This window comes from Podarcis filfolensis (genome assembly GCF_964270895.1).
Source record: "Podarcis filfolensis genome assembly, chromosome: 6".
Lineage (NCBI taxonomy): Eukaryota > Metazoa > Chordata > Lepidosauria > Squamata > Lacertidae > Podarcis > Podarcis filfolensis.
Window position 1 is genome coordinate 49,896,315 of NC_139609.1, and position 19,369 is coordinate 49,915,683.

At 47.5% G+C, this 19,369-nt stretch overlaps 1 protein-coding gene across 2 annotated transcripts in view; it reads left to right on the top strand.

Annotated features, from left to right (window-relative positions):
- The first annotated feature begins 358 nt into the window (after positions 1 to 358).
- Positions 359 to 19,369, top strand: part of SLC6A9 (solute carrier family 6 member 9) — a 55,980-nt gene continuing 36,969 nt past the window's right edge. The window contains exons 1-2 of one of the 2 annotated variants that reach the window (XM_083619878.1): positions 359 to 1,075; positions 10,516 to 10,661. In XM_083619878.1, coding sequence (XP_083476004.1) covers positions 10,632 to 10,661 — 30 coding nt within the window. In that variant the 5' untranslated portion in view covers positions 359 to 1,075; positions 10,516 to 10,631. Of the gene's footprint in view, positions 1,076 to 1,663; positions 2,157 to 10,515; positions 10,662 to 19,369 lie in introns of those variants that run through there. The other variant, XM_083619877.1, reaches the window with a different exon arrangement.

The window sequence follows — 19,369 nt, forward strand, 5'->3', positions numbered from 1 at the left end:
AGCAGGAGTTGGCTACTTTGGAGTCTCCCTCTGAAGTCCATCCCTAGTACAATTGTACAGCTGAGCCTTCAAACAGATTCTGCATGATAAAACAGACGGACAGAAAGCAGTCTTCCTCCTCCCCCAATGTGCTCTTGATGTAAGGAAGAGATATGCTGACAGTGATGGGGGAGGGAAGAGGCAGAGGTCAGTAGCAGGCGCTCTCTTGGTCAACAGGTCCCCCCCCCCCCCGTGACGCGAGGTGGAGCAGCACCAGCGACCTGTCACAGCGATGATTGCTGGAATCCGTTGCATTATTCACTGGCACTTGTGGCGCCTGTCCTATAAAAGAAATGCCACTTCAGTACAATGATGGCATCTGCATTTGGGGTGAGGGGGGCGGGCGAGGAAGCGTCACGAAACACTTCCTACTTGTCTTCTCGGGGACACGGTCACAGCCAGTTGCACCTTGCTGCGGCTTAAGGGGGCGATTGTTGCTGGCAGGTGGGCGCCGAGAGTCAGGGGCGGAGGGAAGTCGACCCTGGGAACTTTTTTTGTTTGGTTTGAATTGATTAGCAGACTCTTTGGCTCAAAGCTGCGATCTTCGTCCTGGGATGGATGGAGGCAGCTTTGCTCCCTGCCCCAATCCCCCACCCGCAGGCCCCAGGGTGGGCCGGCAGGGGGCGGCAGCGCGCAAAATCCCTCGCTTCCCTGGCGCAGCAAAGAATCGCTGCCACGTAGCAACACGCAAATCTCGAGCAAAATTTGTGGACCAATTTAACCGGGGGGGGGGCGTTTCATACTCTGGGGCTAGGGTAGAGGGGGCGCTGCTCTATCCCTCCTCAAGTGGGCTTTTAACAGCACCTGGGGCAGTTCGTACGTAGAAGGGAGCCCCGCGTTTGTCTGACCAAGGCTGAGCAATGCGATCCCTTTGCTTGCAAGACGCAACAAGCCGGGCGCCCTCGGTCTTGGGCTGGAGAAGAAGATCGAGCACTCTCGTGGGAGCGGGCCCAAGATGATAGGGCAGGGCAGGGAAGACACGATGCTTCTAAGGCACAGCCCCCCGAGGCTGGGGAACCATCGCTGGGATCGTCAGGTAAGAAGGGGCCCAAGACAACGAGGCTTTCCTAGAGAGTAACCTGAAGCCTTAACAGGTTTATTGTCGGCTTCGTCCGATGCATGACTGGAATGAGGACCTGAGGCACCTACAGCCGCTGCGCGGGGTCCACCCAAAGCACCTCGGGGGCGCGCGCGTCTTCTCTGGTACGTGCCTGTCCAAGGTGCTGCTCGGCGCGTGGGGGCTTCTCGGGTCTGCTAGCGGGAGCCCTAAGAGGGAGGGGCGCTTGCGCGGATGTCTTCCTGGTTGCGCATCTATGTGCCAAGGGCAACGCACATGTTTCCACGAGAAAATGTACGTGCCCCCAGCCGGCTCTCTGCGTCGGTGTGTGTCTGTCTGAGAGAGAGAGAGAGCGCGCGTTGCGCCGGTGCCCCTTCGGAGTACGCGCGTGGCCACAGCCATCTGGTTTGCTCCGCGCGCTTCTTTTGTGCGTCCGCGCCCCCTGCGGCCCGTGCGCGCGCGCCTCCAAGCCGAAGCATGCCTTCGAGGTATATGTTTTCCCTGTCATGTGGGTGGCGACGATATTTATTGACACTGTGCGCGCGAGGAAGGGGGCCGCCTCTGGGGTCCCGCCGAGCCGCCTCTCTCCGCCGCCGCCACCAGGGCTCCGCGCAGCCCCCTCCCCAGAGCCCCACGGCGCGGCAGGGCGGGAGCGGGTCGGGGAAACAAATCGCCCCAATCAGCGAGCGGGGCGGGATCGGGCGGGGCGGAGCCGGCCAGGAAGGCGGGACGTGCCCGCCGCTGTTGCTGTTGCTGTTGCTGCCGCCGCCCCCTCGGAATCCTCTCCCAGAACTTTCATTAAAGTCGGCGTCCCCCCCGAGCCCGCGGCAGAAGAGGGACTGTCGGCTGCCACGCGCGGACACGCTGCTCCCGGGACGCGCAGCAGGCCAGCTCGCAGGGTGCGCGGCGGCGGCGGCGGCGAGGCGAGGCTGAAGGAGTACGGTTCGGGCTGATGCAATTTTCTCAATAAGAGGATCCTCCACCTTGACAGCGCGCCTGAAAAGCCCGGGCGAGGCACCGGCGGGGAGCGGCAGGAGGAGGCGGGAGCGGCATGGCGAGGGTAAGGCGCGGGCAGAGAGAAAAGGATCCCGGGCTGGGTTTGGAGACACGCGCGCCGGTGTGCGAGAGAGAAAAAGAGAAACGAAGGGGCGGGGAAAGCGTGGTAGGAAAGCGTGGTGCCGCCGAGGAAGCGCCGGCGAAGGTCCGGAGGCGGCGCGGCTTCCAGTGTGTTCCATCCGCCGCTGTCACCGGAGCCGCCTCGAGGCGAGACCTGTGGCGGGCAGCCCCGGGGGCGGGCTGTCAAAGGGTGTCCCGGACCCCTGAGCTTTACGGAAACCGCCACGCGGGAAGGGAGCGGGTGCGCGCGGCCTGTCTGGACGCCGCGGGTTTCTGGCCTAGGGGAGGTGAAGTTGCCGGGCGCTCCCGGGGGCCGGGGGATCCGCGCGCTGTAATTTTCCACCCCGGCATGTGCGGGGGCGGGGCGCGGAGCAGCTCCCACGTGGCAGCTGATGTAACCCCCCCGTTTTCTTGCCCCCTCCGCTGCTTTTAAAGGGATCGCGCGCCCTCTCTGGCCAGGTGTCTCGGACTTCTCTGGATTTGTTTTCACCCACGGGGTGTGTGTGTGCGTGTGTGCCAGGGGTGGTGGTGCTTCCTTCAACCGATGCTGTGGTGGGTTCAGTATTGTGACATCATATAGAAAGTGGAGAATGGTGTGGATTTGGAGTTGAAGGAGTGACTTAAAAGCTACATCAGCTTGGGGGTAGTATCAGTGAGAGGTTTTTGCCAGCACTTGTCAATGGTGTGCCACCAGGATTTCTCTCTGTGTGTGTGCATGCCACACACACGCACGCACAAGCACATTATGCCGGAAAAAAACTTAGTTTTTCACTCAACTTTGGGAGCCTAAACTTGCCTCACAGTATCCTGTGTCCTCTTTCTAGCTTGGCCACATGCCGACTTGTAGAATTACAAATATGAAAGTTAAAGGTGTTCAGGCAGTAGGAAATCAGTTAATGCAACAATGTACCTATGGTACGGTGGGGGGGGGAATCCACACATAATTTACATATTGTTAATTGCAACAGGTTTGATGGCTGCAGACAACTTTGTTGAATGTGCTGCTAGCTTACCACAATAAAGTGCGCCCAACTAAAACAAAGAGCCTAAATACATAATAGATTCAGTCCTGAGGATGGACTGAAAGGCACAAAGCTCACTTCACACTAAGAAATGGAGGCTGTTCAGTTACAAAGAGAGACTGAACAAACTTACAAAATTACTCCTTCTGAATAATCAAAACAGCAAAGACCCTTGTGGCACCTTAAAGAATTACATGTTTATTGTGGGTCGGAGCTCATTTTGTCAAATGCCTGAAGTGAAATATATGTTGACCCTCCCTGAATACAGATGAAAGAAGAAAGCGGGGAATGAATGTATAATTATTTTTTGCTGTGATATTATTTTTTGTTTATGCTGCCACAAAACTAGCATGGCTACCCCCTGGAGTTCTAATTTTAAAAAAAGCATCTGTAACAATGTTTTATTTCCGATTATGAGGAATAATGTTACACCAGATCTCCATTTCAGCCCATCAGCAAAACAGTACCAACACTCATGGGCTGGGACGTGCAAGAGTCACTAGATTACATCCCAGATCAATGTTTCATTCTGAGACAGTCTCATCCATCCTTGAGGAGATAAAAATGCAGGTTGCCCTGTTCCACATAACCATAGTGCTCATGCATGTCGGCGCTGTGCGTTAAACCACAGAGCCTAGGACTTGCCGATCAGAAGGTCGGCGGTTCGAATCCCCGCGACGGGGTGAGCTCCCGTTGCTCGGTCCCTGCTCCGGCCAACCTAGCAGTTCGAAAGCATGTCAAAGTGCAAGTAGATAAATAGGTACCGCTCCGGCGGGAAGGTAAACAGCATTTCTGTGTGCTGCTCTGGTTTGCCAGAAGCGGCTTAGTCATGCTGGCCACATGACCCGGAAGCTGTCTGTGGACAAATGCCGGCTCCCTCGGCCAGTAAAGCGAGATGAGCGCCGCAACCCCAGAGTCGGCCACGACTGGACCTAATGGTCAGGGGTCCCTTTACCTTTACCTTTTATGTCAGCATCAAGCTGTTTGCACCACTGAGATGTGGACGTTGCCAGTGTGGTTTGGGTGGTCCTCAGTTTCCCATCATCTGGGTTCAGCAGCTTGAGTAGCCAGACATGTAATCCTAGGGCAATCTTCATTATTGTGTCATGCTAACCCTGAGTAGTGAATCAGTGGCAAGAGTAGAGATCTGATTACTGTTAAAATAACACTTTGGGCTCAGCTAAGGCCAGGATTTTTTTCATAGTATGAAGTGTGATATATTCCCGCCAGCTCTCAGAAGTTCCCTCCCACCAAAGTAGTTGCTGACTCTTCCAAGGCAATTGACTTTCTTGCACGACTTCTGATCCCCTTATAGTTGTGACGTAAAGGCTATTCAGTGAACCAAGGCTATTCAGTGAACCAAGACATGGTTGGCAGGAGTGCTCCCTCCCCGTGGCCAAAATGCAGTGAGTGTGGCGGGGGGGGGAGCTCCTTGTTCGGTCCCGTGGGCAGGGTGGGTCAGTCCACTTGAGAGAGAAAGAGTGTGTGGACAAAGTGACAAAGTGGCTCTGAGAGAAAGTGCCATCCCTGGGCACAGCTTCCCTCGTGTCCCCTTTGTGAGATGTCCTGCTATTTTGCAGGGTTTCTTAATTGCACTTCCGTGCTTTTGGCATGGCAGAGTAGAAAAACTTTTCTGCATCCCAATTCAGTAGCCGCTTGTTGGCAGGACAATGACTGCTCAAGTATGAAAAGGGAGCCATCATTCCGGTGTCTATCTAGAGTGGGGGCAAGTCACTCAAGCTTAGGAATGGGGTAGATTCCCTATCACATAATGCCTTCTGTGTCGCTTCATTCCTGCACCTCCCCACAGAGCATACTTTCCCCCCCTTGTCTGATCCCTGACAGCTTGAGGGTGTATCATTCACGTACTTCCTTATATTTAGGACACCGGAGCAGAAAGGGCCTCTGTTCCAGCTGCTCCTCAGGGTCCCTTTGGTTGCACAACGTCTCCTCTGGCCTCAAGAGTGTCCTTTGTTATGCTGCATTTTCACCTTGGGTCTTTGGCTAGTTCCTTGCTGCAAGCATAAGAGTGTGATTATTATGGTGTCCTTCCTTGAAGTGAAATGAACATTTATTTGCAAGTGTGCACTGGGCAGGATCCTGAGGGCAATTTGTTTGCTAGGCTGGTGGTTTAAACACCTTTCTGGTTGTGAGAGCCAGGCTGTGAAGCAGCAGAGACGATTATCACTCATGCCTCATATTTTATGCTGGGCCTGTTTCCTGGTTATAATGTTGTGGAGACTTCACCTTTTACCTGAAACAGGGCTGCTGAAAACTCGTGTGTAGCAGCCATATATCCAAGATTGTGCATACTCTTGCATTTATTTATTTTTTAAGAGAGAGATCTGCACAGAGGTTGCCACAATTTGTGGTAGCAAGCATGTAAATCAGATTTGCACCTTTTGCATATCACCATTTCCCTGATTTCCGAAGAGATTTGCAGGGCGCTGTCACGCTTCCTCCTGAACTCAAAATCGTGTGCTTATTTCCCTTCTGGTTTTTGGGACTTGGATGTTCAAGCTTATATTTGCCTTCAGAACTGCCAGAAATTTGCTTTCCACCCACCTCTTTCTCAACAAGAGCTAAAATTCGCAGGATGCTGAATTTTCTGGCTGCTTCTAAACTTATGTCTGTACTTCTTATGTTGTATTTCTTCCTTCCTCCTCAGGAAATAATAATAATAATAATAATAATAATAATAATAATAATAATAATATGCCAACAAATTCAAACATCAAACAAGGGCTAGCCCAAAACATTTTGCTGCTTAAGTTGAAGAACATGAGAGCCTCAGTGCCACCTCTATCTAAAATTAACCAGACTGGTGACATGTTAGCATCCTCCACTCTGCCTGGAGGTAGTAGTTTAAGAGGTCTGGTGTGGGCTGTGTGGCACACACAGAACTGCTGTCCAACCTTGCTGCTCCCCACAACCTAAATCTGCCACCTGAGGTGAACCCCTCTCTCTGCCTAACAGTATAGCTGGCCTTGTGTCCTGCCACTGCTACCTCTCTCTCCTCTTCTTCACTTGGCAGTTGTTCCCTCCCTGTGTTCTTCAGAAGCTCACTACTTGGAGGCCTAGAGATTGCAGTGCACCATTTTTTTAATGTTCCCTTTCCCAGTGCACAAGATCACACCCTTATCATTTGCATTCAGCTGGAGTAATGATCACTCCTTCGTTTAATGCTGCCAGTCTCTAATACAAAGTGAAACCCCACCTCATTGCAGCCAGCATGTTATAGTTATATGTTTAACGTACATCACATGCTGTGTTTGAATGCATTGTATTTAAAATGCCGTAAAGGGAAGTTTACCTTAGGCAAGAAGTTTCACTCCAGCAAAAGTGTCAGAGAAGGCTGATATTTTTGAATTGGTTCTTGTTAAAGATTGTCTTGTGTTGGAATACAAACAAATGAACAAGGAAAGTCTCTGCTTTCGATTCATAGAGTCTTTTTCACATTTCATTTACATTTGGTATGAGACACTATTGTCATAGACACTGTGTGTGGTTAGGGGGAAAGAGAGGGAGGGAGAGAGATGGGGGGATAGCGATCTTCCATTCTGTTGCATAGTGTTTGCACAAGGTTTTTGTGTCAGCATCATGTGTGTAGGTCCTTTATTTATATATTTATTTGTATTGGCATTGTGAGAGATTAGAGGCTTCAAAGCTTGCTTGGTTTCAGTGTGGTTTGTTTGCATCTGTGAGCTGTGGGGGGGGCGGTGTTGTTGGGTCAGATTAGCCATAGTAGTTTGTATGCTGTTGGGGTGGGATAGGTTGTTGTCTTGTTGTGCTTTATATGTGATAAAAAAGAGCTACACCGGGGTGAAGGTGTCCTCCTTTGCTTGTCCGCATGCTGCTTTAAGCTTAAGTCACTTACTCTCAGCAGCTAGAAATATTGTAACTAGACACTGGAAGGACCCATAAGAAGTGAACATAGACCACTGGTACAAAAATGTATGGGAAGCCGCCCTATAAGAAGACTGATACTTTTTCATTCAATAAGGTAAACTACCTGGTGATTCATCACAGGAGAGCTCTCACAGCAGGAAGTTGGAACTTAAGAAGCCAGCATGTGCTTCTGGGAGATAACTGGCAGGAGCAGCAGTGGTTGCAAAGAAGCTCTGCAATGATGAACAAGCTTAGGATCTCTCTCTGGGTTCAGAGAGAGAAAAGTTTACTGAACTGCATAAAGGACCGGACCCCATTTCCAATGTATTACTTTTGTTATTTTGCAATGTTTATCTTATTTTAACTAGTGTTTAAGATGGTTCTGCAGTAAAGCTTTGAAACTTATTCTTGTGGTAGAGAGAATTCATTTCTACACAAGTTCCAGGGCAGGGATTTCACTGACCAGCTCCCAACACAGCACAGTGTAGTAATTAAATGACTAAGCTTTGAACCAGGAAGTCCCTTGTTAAATATCCCCTCTGCCATGGATTTGGTAGAGGATGTTGGACGAGACATATTTTTCTCCAGTCTGCAGTACAGGGCTAATAATACAGAGTACCCTAGATGGCTGTTGTAAGGGCAACTGACAGTGTGTGTAAAGTGCTTTGAAAAATATACAATATTAAGTATGAATATAATCATGTCTCCAAAGAATGGCATATTTTTGGGTGCCAGGCAAAAAACACTTCTCTTCTTTCAGGCCTTTGGCTAATTAAAGCCTTTTAAACGGGGGGTGGGGTGGGGGGTGTTATTGTTTTTGTCATTATGTTATATATTTTTGTGTTTTTATATTGTAAACAATCCTGTGATCTTTGGATGAAGGGTGGTGTGAAATTTAATTAATAAAAATAAAAAATGAATATATTTTAACTAATCCATGAGAAAATAGTTGATGGAAGAAATGGGATGAGAGGCAAGTCTGTGTGCTCATACTCATGACGCATCTGTTCCAGTTCACTGTCTTTAACTATTCAGGAGCTGCCCTTTCAAGTGTCCAGGAACCAAACGTGCCCTGTGGTATTGAGGTTGCCACCTCTGTCCTGGAGAATTGAAAAAAAAAGTGGCAGTGACCACCTCCTGTTTTTCTGTAGAGAATGTGCCAGCTGTTTAGTGGTTGTCTCACAATAAGATATCCAGGGCCCAGTTTTGTGTTCACTGTCCTGTTCACAGGAAGTGAAGCACAATTTGTTCAGCTTTATTGCTTGCTGAATACAATTAGCATCCATAGAATGTCAAGCAAAAGGATCTAACCTTGTCCTGAAGCTGAAATGGAGCGCTGTCCCCCCACCCAACCCCATGGCTCGCTGCATTTCATCCAAACTAGTGAGTCCGCCATGTTATTTATAAACACCTCTCTCTTTTGCCCTGCTCTACATTTGCAAAAACCCAAGCCATACACATTTGCTTAATTATATTGGTTTACATAATTTATATTCAATCGCGGATCCTGTGGTCCTGATGTTTTTTATTTAGTCGTTAGTGTTTCCGAATTTGGGTTCTGAATTTTGATTCAATAAATTAGAGAGACTTAATGATTGTGTCTACTTTCTTGTTGCCGAGTTCTGCTTTCAGTGCCAGTTTATCCTGGTACTGTACTCAGAGCCAAGTATATTATGGAAGTGAAGAGAAGACCAGGACTCTGGTGTTCATGCTTCCGTGTGCACATTCCCCTAGCAGGAGACCAGGTGATGTTTCCTCCCTGGTGACCAGAAATGTCTGATGCAGCTAGGTCAGCCCCCTGGGGGGGGGGCACCTGGGGCCCACCATTGTAAGGCACAGGCAGAAGTGGATGCTCAGATAGGTCTGCTAGGAGCTGAGAAGACAGAATTACCAGGACCCTTTTCTTACAGTAGCCGTATCCATGGAGTGATGGCTAAGTGCAGTGATAGTACATGAAAAAGAATTTTTAACACTACTCATTGCTGTGTGCATTTTGGGTGGTTGGTATTCAGTCTCCATGGGGTATTTGACCCCTGGCATTTAACATGAAGCTGGGCCATTTGAGTTGAGGGTCTGAGCAAAAGTCAATTCAGGTTTGCTTTCTCCAAGTCACCTTATCTGGAGTTGAATCATCGCAGAAGAGACAAAAATGACTCGGAATTTGTGTCCCCTTTGTGTGAGACAGTAGAGAAGAGCTTGCACACTTCATTCAGCTCCTTATCTCACTGGCTCAGGCTCAGCCACCAGCAAGGTCCCTCTAAGTACCCACCCTGTCCTCTCCCCACCCACCCTGTTCCCCATGTGCTACAGTTTATAGAGGCAACCTTTCATGCTCTGCCCCCTTCATGACCAACAACCAATTCACTTTTGTCGCTGATGTCTTACAAACTATCTCGGGCGATGCCTTTCCCTGCCACAGGCAGACACACAGACACCATGGCTGTCCCTTTTTCGCTGCCTGGCAGTACCACCTGGTCTCTAGCACAATGGCAGAGCTGACCTGGCACGTGACTAGGTGCACCAGGGTGGAAGGCAATTGCCTCCCATCTGTGTCCTCAGTGGCAGCTGTGCCCCTGTGCGTGTTTGGTGCCCTGAAGACTTCCCCTGCCCTGAGCACTGGCTACACTCTTTGCAGCCACGTGTGTGGTTCTTGCAGCTTCTTCCCGCTTCAGAGATGGCAATGGGCAGAAGGAACCAGGAATGACGGGGCAGATATAAGTGCCTGTTAACCCAAACTCTGCATCCTCTCCCAGCCCTGCTCTCATTTTACCATCTTTGGGCATATGCTGAATGTAGACTGGGAAACGGCAACGTAATTTTTGCTGTAAAAAGAGATGGTCCTTGCAAATGCACCAGTCTTGGTCACGTGTGTTTGTGTGTGTGTTCCCCTCATTGAAGATTTAGAGCAGGGGTAACTACCTCTGCCCCAGAGGCCTGATCCAGCCACCCTCCCAAACCACCTCCCCCGCCCCTAATTTTGATGGCAGTGGCAAAAAAGTAGTGCTGGTGTGGATGAAGTAAAGTAGACACAGAACTTGAGTGGTCAGGGAGGGTTCAAACTCTCTGCTCAGCACCCTGATGGGGATGCAAATCTCTCATTCTGTGGTCATCAGACCAATCATTTGATGAGCAGAGATGAGCAATAACCCCCTCCTTCCACATTGATCTGCTGGAGAGGGGAGCTCTGTGTGTGTGTGTGCAAATGTGAGGTGACTGCAATAACTTTAGGCCACACCCACCATTAGTATGTGGCCCCTGCAGGACTGGCCAGGAGTGAATGCGGCCCTTGAACCTCCCCCCCCCCAAAAAAAAGTTTTGTCACCCCTAATTTAGAGGACAGGAGTCTTCTCTTGTTTCATTTTCTCTAACCAAAGCCCGTTTTATTCTCCACAGCTTCCTGTCTCTTTGGTCTAATTTGCGCTTCTGTCTGAGCTCTCTGTGTAGCCTGGGAAGCCTAGCCATCAAGACGGACAGTGGGCAGCTGGGCGCTCACATCACGGCCCCCAACCATGGCAGAAAAATGCAGTGAGGGGTTGCTGGTGAGTTTGCGGGGAATACGTCAGGTTTGAGTTGGCATATTCTGCCCCCTTGGAATGCAGGGGAGAGGGATCCACGGGTCTCGGTGGTCTGGGGGGGGTGATGGTGAGGAATTGTTACTTAATTTGTTTGCTGCTTTTCTGCACAGATGTGCCCAAAGCGATGCACTACATGAGAACGCAGCAAAGCAGCATTAGCGTAAACAGCTCAGTACCAATTCGTTTCAAATCATAATACAGCAATCTCCACAAAGGAGTCTGTTTCATTAATACTGTACTGTTATAACATAGTACGTTCATTTCAGAATAGGCGGTATAAATCATTAAAGCACAGTATCAATTTATATTATTTATCAGTTGCTAAAGCACATTTAAGCCAGAATTAGATACAGTAAAGCTTTCCAGTGCAGCCAGGTTTTCATAAATAATATAGCCCGCAGGCAGTTCCTCAGATGTGTCAAGTGCAGGAAATCGCAGCCCTATATTTTACAGCTATCGGTATAAAAAGGTGTTAGATGCAGATGCATCACAACAACCTTAAGCAGAAGGGCAGTGAATGTAGAGTCTGGGAATCCCCCAGACTAAGAAAGCACACTTGGCTGCCCTCAGATGTCTATGAAAAGTCATAAACTGTTTATCTCTTTGACATATGACGGGAGGGCATTCCACAAGGTGGGCACAACTACCGAGAAGTCCTCATGCACCTGTCCATTTCCTCTTCCCCCAAATAGCCTGGGAAGTGGAAGGCATGATGTGCCTTCCGCAGGTGTTTTTTACCAGAGCTAGGCTCTTCGCTTCTCTCATAGGTGGAGTGATACTGCTTCCCTTAAAGCACGCCCTCCCAGTCATCCAACATTACCAGGGAAACATGTAGAGTTCAGCAGGTGGGAAATGTTAGCCCCCATCCACACCGCTGCGTTGTTTGTGTTTTGGATTTCTACATTTACTGAGAGCGAGGCTCCCAGGAGACGCCTGAAATAGCCTGCACCCCAGCCAGGGGGCACCGTGCCAGTTTCAGGCCTGGAACATGTGGGGGAAGGGGAGTTTGGATAGCTGCAACACACAGACACCAAAGCCCCTTGCATTCCATCCATAGAGATTGCAGGTCTTCTCTACTGCAGCATTTCACAGGCACGTCCATGCATTCCTCTACACATTTCCTCTCATGTGCTGCTTTATATTTTTCCTGCATAAAACATCGTTTTGCAAGCACAGAGCACTCAGACCCTGGCATTCGTGCATACAGCACAGCACTGTATGATCTGTGACCCGCACACACTATTTCCTCCCATAGCTTTTTCAATCCACATGTCTGCATGTGTATTGGAATTGTTTTTAGATGTTTTAATTGTGCTATTGCTGCTCTGCTCGCTGACCTGCTGGCTCTTTTTGGAGGAATGTCAAGATACGCATGTAATAAATAATAATACATCAATGCATGCACAGACATATTTTCATGCACACAAACACACGTGTAAAGGGCTGTGCCCATTGGGTCATCTCCATTCAACTGAATGTGATTCTGCTGATTAGAAACCAAGTCAGGCCAGCCAGCATTAATCAAAATGAAAGGAGATGATAAACGGGTGAACCACCTGCCCAAGTGCGGTTCAGATTGGCTGAACCTAGACAGCAAAGGGTATGTGCGAAAACTACTCAGATTCCCATATTTGCCTGGTTGCAGGGCATTTTGGACTGTGCACATACCCTTTGCTGCCCAGGTTCAGCACTTGGTGTTAGAAAGCATCCCAGCAGGCCTGCAAATGTGTGCACATGCTTTCACATGCACAGGCACTAAGAGCACTGCTCCTCTTTTGCTATATTGCAGTGCTCTTTGTGTGAAATAGTATATAATGACTTGCACATCCTTGCCTTCTTCCCTTGACACAACTTTTATACTGTTGCTCAATGCTCTGGCTGCTACTTTTGTTTCTGGAGTCCTTTGTCAATGTTGTTTTGTGCCCTGGGGTGGGGAGAGGAGGGTGTGTGGCGGGGAGAGTCCAGTGTAGCTTTGGAGTACGACATATATTCCGAGTCAATCTTTAACCAATTCTGGGAGTCAATGTTGTCAAATGGGAAAGAGGATGTTTGCAGAGGCTACTAGGACAAGGGAAGGGGTTGGACTAGTAGGTGATCCTTGGGATCCCTTCCAACTCTATGATGGGAAGGTGAATCAGAAATGCCCCTGCATTTCACCCCACCCAGTCACCTGGTGTTCAAGTTTCCTGCTTGCTCTCATGCAGTTCGTGTAGTGTCTCTAGGTCACTGGAGCAGGCACTCGGAGCTTTCTGGCCACAGAGAAGAAGCTAATCCCCTCATTGAGCTGCCTAGACATAATTGAAATAGCAGCATAAACCCATCACCCACTAATCGCCTATCCCAAGACAGTAATAGTATCTCAGAGCCTACAGCTTCTCTTTGAGGTCCAGGGAAAGAATGGGACAGCTCTCTCTGACACTTCTTTTTGATGGGACTTGATTTGCTAATGTCCACATTCCCCAAAATACCAAATAAACATGACCTTGGCACAGGATGTCCCAGTCTGGGAACCACAAGCATTTCCAAGAAGAGACAAACAAGGGGTGGTGGTGTCAATAGCACATAAAAACCCTGTTGGTCACCTCTCTCACCTCTTTGTGTCCTGTTCTCCACCCCCCAGTTTGTCCTCTTGGGTAGTTCTCTTTCATCTGACGAGCATTGGCGGACTTGTGGTTGCATAGGATTTGCCCTCAGAAGAGAATATTTCCTGGCTTTTTCAAGGATTGTCTGTCACAAAACATAACTTTCTTATCGCACAGCATTCAACTATTGTCATAATGCCTATTTCTAATAGGTAGTGCAGAGCAAGACAATTATGCAGTTGTGGGTGGGGGAATAGTTTTGGGCCACTTGCTTCTTTCTGGAGCCATAGTAGCCAAGTCTTGTTCCCCATCTTGTTGCATGTTTACGTGTGTCATGAAATTGGCTCTATCAATAACTGGGGCTCTTTTGGACTGAATCTTTGCAAAATGCCACCTATGCAGCTGCCCAGTCCCTTTGCTCTATATTGGCTGTGGATTAACATAAAGGCAGTAGAGACTGGGAAGTGTTGTTGACACACAGTGAGATCCAGAAGTGCTAGTGGTAATTAGCCTTGGATGGTCCTTTCCATTCATTTGGCACTCTTTGCCGCCAACATCAGCCAGCAGTGCCTGGGGTTCTGATATTTGGACGGATCAAATGCCCAGGTATGCCCAGAGGTGCCAACTTTGGTCTATTTACCTCTTACCCAAAGTGACATCGTGTGGATCAGTCTGACGTTGTGGAAAATTACAGTTTTTCAGCCGGTTGGGGAGATGGAGCAAGCTGGGCACAAAGCCACAAGTGAGATGATTGCATGGGCCAACGATGTCATTCACCCATAGTGCCAGCATCTATTTTGTGGAATTGATCAGTGTTTGAAGAGCCAGGTTTACAGGTATCTGTGGTGCAATGGGGTTTTTCCATCTGGCCTCTGCCCAGTTCAGTCAGCTACTAGGAAATCTGTGGGTACATAATATTTCTGTCAATGGGACAGTGTATTTCCTGCTTCTAATGCTCTAGGACAAGGTGAAAGAAGGAACCATTCATTTTAAAACAGGGAGGAGGAGGAAGACAGGCCACTGAGAAGCATCTAGGTCTGTTCAGCCATTGAAGAACTGTGTGTTCATAGTTCTGTATGTGTATATAATGCTCCCCAAAACTGGTGTGGATGTTTCTCCTCAAATTTCCTTGGTGTTGGCACTCTGACTCCAGCCCTTCTGAGTATGTGACTCTTAGTCCTGGACTGGCCTTGTTTTTACTTTCCGGGGATGGCAGCAGTGCTTGCCTCAAACCCAGAGTTCTATACAATGTGTAAGAAAAAATGAGGAACAGGATTGTAGCCTCATTCTATTTTCTTTTCTTTCTTTCTTTCCTTCTTTCTTTCTTTCTTTCTTTCTTTCTTTCTAAACTTAAAAAGTACCCATTGCTTTGTGACTTATAGTTTCCACACTCCCTAGAAAGATTGGACTTTTTTTTTGATAAGGAAATATGAGAAAATGCCAAGAAAATAAATAAGAATGAGCACTCATTAAATAACCAATGTTGTCTGATTGCCCTACAAGCATCAGGATGAATATTCAGTGAGCAGGCTGTGTGGAAGCACCCAGCAATTACAGAAAAGAGGCAGAGATGGTAAGACAGGGAACGGTTATGTGTCAGGTGTTAACTCTACCTCTCAGTGCTGTGCTGTGGAGCCAACTTCTGGGGAATTTTGTTTCGGTTCTTTCTGATCAAGGGGGTTTGGGGTGGGAATCCTGATGCTGTATGGCATTCCTACCTCAGAGGGGTTGCTGCAGGCTGGGAAATGCTTTCAAGTGCCTCAGGGAAAGGCAGTATCAACATTTTGGGAGTCCAATGCAGGGGTGAGGGCAAATGTGCCAGCAGGACATTTGTAGATCACTTGGATCCTGCTCCCCCTCCACAAGTTCTGCAAATGGGGCCATCATAGTACAGCTTGCAAACACCAGGATGTGGGCAGGACTTGGACCTGAGAAGAACAGCTCTGTCCTGCTGCTTCCTGAGTCCGGATGGACAAGACCTGGGCTCCAGCCAGCTACAGCATCCCTCCAGGCTGCCTGCAGTGGGATTGGGGCCCAGATAGTAAAGGGGGATGGCTAGTGTGGCAGAAAGGGGGATCTGCAATAGTGTGTAGTGGACTGCAGTACCTTTAATTCAGCTGGGAACTCTGATTTCCAGGGAGATGTCAGGAGACACAGTGAATCCTGGAGAGGGTACTAAGTAGAGTGAGAGAGAGGATGCTGAGCTCTTGAGGTAGCTGCCTTTTTCACTGGAACGGGGATCCATTCACAAATCCCATTTGCTGCCCTGACACTGCCTGATGGGTGTGTGTGTGTGTGTGTGTTTTCTCCCATTGAGGGGGTGGCATTTCCCAACCCCCCAGCAGAAGTCAGTGCCAGACACTCTCTCACTTGCTCGTTTTTAAGGACATTATGTTTTGTCCTTGGATTTGCCATTGCCTTTGTTTGCACAGCAACCCCTGCCAGCGCCTCCTGACTCTTGGGCAGATTCCCTGGCTGCCCGGGGGCTTGCAGCATCTGCTGGGGGATTTTTAGGCAGACGGGGCGGGTAAAGAGGGCAGGGGCGTCCGTGGCATATACTGCAGTGATGACCCGGGCGGTTGTCTTCCACTTAGCTGCGGGGTTCAAGCCTAATGAGGGAATTTTACTTCTGGGTTTCAAGAGATTTAAGCCTGGCTCATGCCTGCCGGCCTCTGGCCAAACCACCCCCGCTGTGGGTGCTGAGCCTTTACTAGGCTGCGGAAGCTCCTCTGGCTGGAATAATAAGGGGGGGAGCAGAAGGAGGGGGGTTGGTGAGGATTTTCTGCCTGAGCAGCCCTGGAGAATTGAGGCCGGGCTGTCAGCGGGGCCTGAGAAAGTCGCCTGAGGATGTATGTGTCTGGCACAGGCCTCTTTCTTTCCCTCCTTACCCCACTTCCTTGCCCCATGTTCTCCCCCCACACCCATGACAGAGACAAGAGCTGCCACCTGTGAATGAGGCAGCTAGATAGGACCTGGTCCCATCCTTTCGAAATGCACCTATCGTATCCTGAGGTGTTATATGTACCTGGCACACCAGCCCTGTTGCTGATATTCACAGTGTAGTCAAGGGTAGATGAGGCTCAACTGCATCAAGTTGTCTGTCTGCTCAGGCAAAGGCTTCTGTCACTCCAGTCCCTCAACCCCTCCAGCATGACCTGACACACATATTGAAGCATTACACCACTCTTTTCAATGGGTTTCTAAGGGATGCTCTGCTTGATAGAATATTTGTGGGTTCTCTCTGTCCCCCTGATCTGCATCAACTGAGTGGAAATTTAGAGAGAGTTGCTTGAAGCATTATATGTGATGTGCCATAAGATTGCCTAGACTCCGAGTTACTTCTTATCTATCTGTAGTGTCCCACCAATGTACCTTCATCACGCTGGCATTCTAGTCCTTGGGGGTTCTGCAAATATGCTTGGCTGTTGTCATGCCATAGACAGGCATGGCCAAACTTGGCCCTCCAGATGTTTTGGGACTACAACTCCCATCATCCCTAGCTAACAGGACCAGTGGTCAGGAATGCTGGGGATTGTAGTCCCAAAACATCTGGAGGACCACGTTTGGTCATGCCTGCCATAGAACAAAGAATAAACATTTAACATGGAACACAATAGCTAAAATCCCAAGAATCCTAGCTTGCTTAAGAACGTGACCTAAGCACACTTACTAGAAAATAAGCTCCACTGAACATAATTGGATTTACTTTTGCATATGATTGCACTGTTGTTATTTTTTAAAATGGTGTTCAGGGAAGATGGCCACCATATTTGAATTGCTAATAATAAAGAGTCTATGGTTTGAAATATACAGGGATTTCCATACATCTTGACTTTTAAATATTAGAAACTTTGTTAGAATTTATTTTTTCTTTTCTTACTGGCAGGTTTTCTTCTGATAGTTACCTGCTGCCATGCTGGTGGTATTACTTCTCAGTAATGGCTTTTCAGCTTGCATGATTGCAGAGAAAAAATTGAAAACACATGGTCCATATTTTAAAAAGCACAGAATACAGAACATTCAGATGAGAACATTAGTGTTTAAGGATTCCAAAGGTCAAAACAATAATAAGCCTAACTTATCATACTCCTTACAGCTACACCCCACACCAAACTCCTGCATATATTCTCTCTTCCTCTTCACTCTTGTCTGAATCCCAACACTTCTTTACCATCAATAATTTAAGATAAAAATCCAAGTTTTGCAAAAACCTTAAAAAATATTTTCCAGCCAAGTATGGACTCTGTTCACATAGGTTTATGCAAACTTTATTTTAATTGAGAAACTGTGGCATGTTGCTTACAGAATGTGGTGATTTTAGTGCACAATTATTGATTCTAACCATGCTCTCGTCTCAGTTCTGTTTCACCTCTGTTTGATGGTGATGGTAGAGAATGGAGTATTTGCCACTGCCGAAGAACCAGATGTTCCAGTACCACTATGTCTGAGTTTTCTTTCTTTCTTAATTTCTAATTAGTTTTTTTTAAAGTTTTTGTGTTACAAAACAAACAGACAAAGAGGGACAGGTACAGCTATTGTCTCCAATTTCAATTTGTAGTCTTTTTCACAGTTCATTTACATTTAGTGAGAGACACCTTTGTCATAGACATCTTCCTTTTGGGGGAAATGAAAGAGGGGATGCCTGCGTTTTCTGATGTTGCATGCTCAAGGTGTATTTAAGTGCAGAAAGCCAGCATCCTTGGTGCCTCTCCTTCCTTTGACATGCTTTTTATAAGCAAATACTTATCCTCCTATCCCTGCAGTTACATTGATTTGGATAATAAATGGACTGCACTGGAATAGTAGTTTCCATTAATCTTGGTCTCTCCATCCCCCAGGATAGAACACACACCCCAGCATTGAACGCACACATTCTTCTTCTTTGAACTTCAAATTTTGAAGTTGTCTGAAAACACTGGTAGCTTAAAGATACCACTTTCACACTTTTCCTCACATGGGAGACCTGGAACAGAAAAAAGGGAAGCTTTCCTTCCTGATTACAGCAAAATAATTATTTGGGATTAAGGGGGGAAAGCACGCTGGGCATATTGAACAACTTCAAGCTGATCACGGTTTCTTTCTAATGGTCTGATATATGAGTGGAATATGTTTTAAGATATATAGATCTGTCTTGGCTTCTTTTGGCATGAACTTCCACTGCCAGGTTTCTCCCAGAGAAGTTAAAACATGTAAAAATAAATAAGGTAATTAGATCTGTTTCTATTGGTTTAGCAAGCTGCCCTTGAAATCATGCTAAAACCTTTATCTGCCTGAGAAGAGTGTTGTATTATTTCCAGTGGTTGCATGTTTCTTTACCACACAAAAGTTGGTCTAATAAAAGGTTTCACCTTTGGGCTATGCTCCCTTCTAACTCACCTTCTAAGAATCTTGACTGAATATAGTTGCACATATGTGTGTTATCTAATCTCCATATATACAATTTCGAATCAGCATATTTAATCCTCCTAAGATGCTCCATATATTGTCAACAGTATAGGATTGGGTCCAGGCTCAGTCCTGTTTAGAATAGACCCATTTAAATCAATGGGACTAAATCTTCTAAAACTAACTGAGTATACAAACGTACTGTACTTCTTTGGATTGTTGCTTTAATAGGGCTATTTCTTAGTGGGAGTTTTCCAATAAAGAACCAGTGGTTAAGTACAGTTTACATAAAACAGCCACAGGCAACTATAGCCATCCCCTGTTCTATGCCCCCAGCATCTGATAATTGGAAGCTTGCTGCCTCTGAACATGGGGGCCTCTATTTTTAGTTATTTTTCTAAAAGGCACTGTATAGCTCCTATTCCCAATGAATTTTTCCAGCTCTTGGATTTTGTTTTTTAAAAAACATCTACAGTTGTAGCCACAATCATATCTTGTGAAAATGGTTTCTGTAAGTTAATTGTACATTAAGGCTGACATCCTATACCTCCCTAGGACTAAGCCCCACTGAACTGAGTAGAACTTACTTCTGAGTAAATATGCATAGGATTGCTCTGTAACTTGTACTTTCTGACAAACACTTCAGAGAGCAAGTCCTTCTAATACACTTTGCCAAAAGTTTTGTATATTGTAATGGCAATGAAA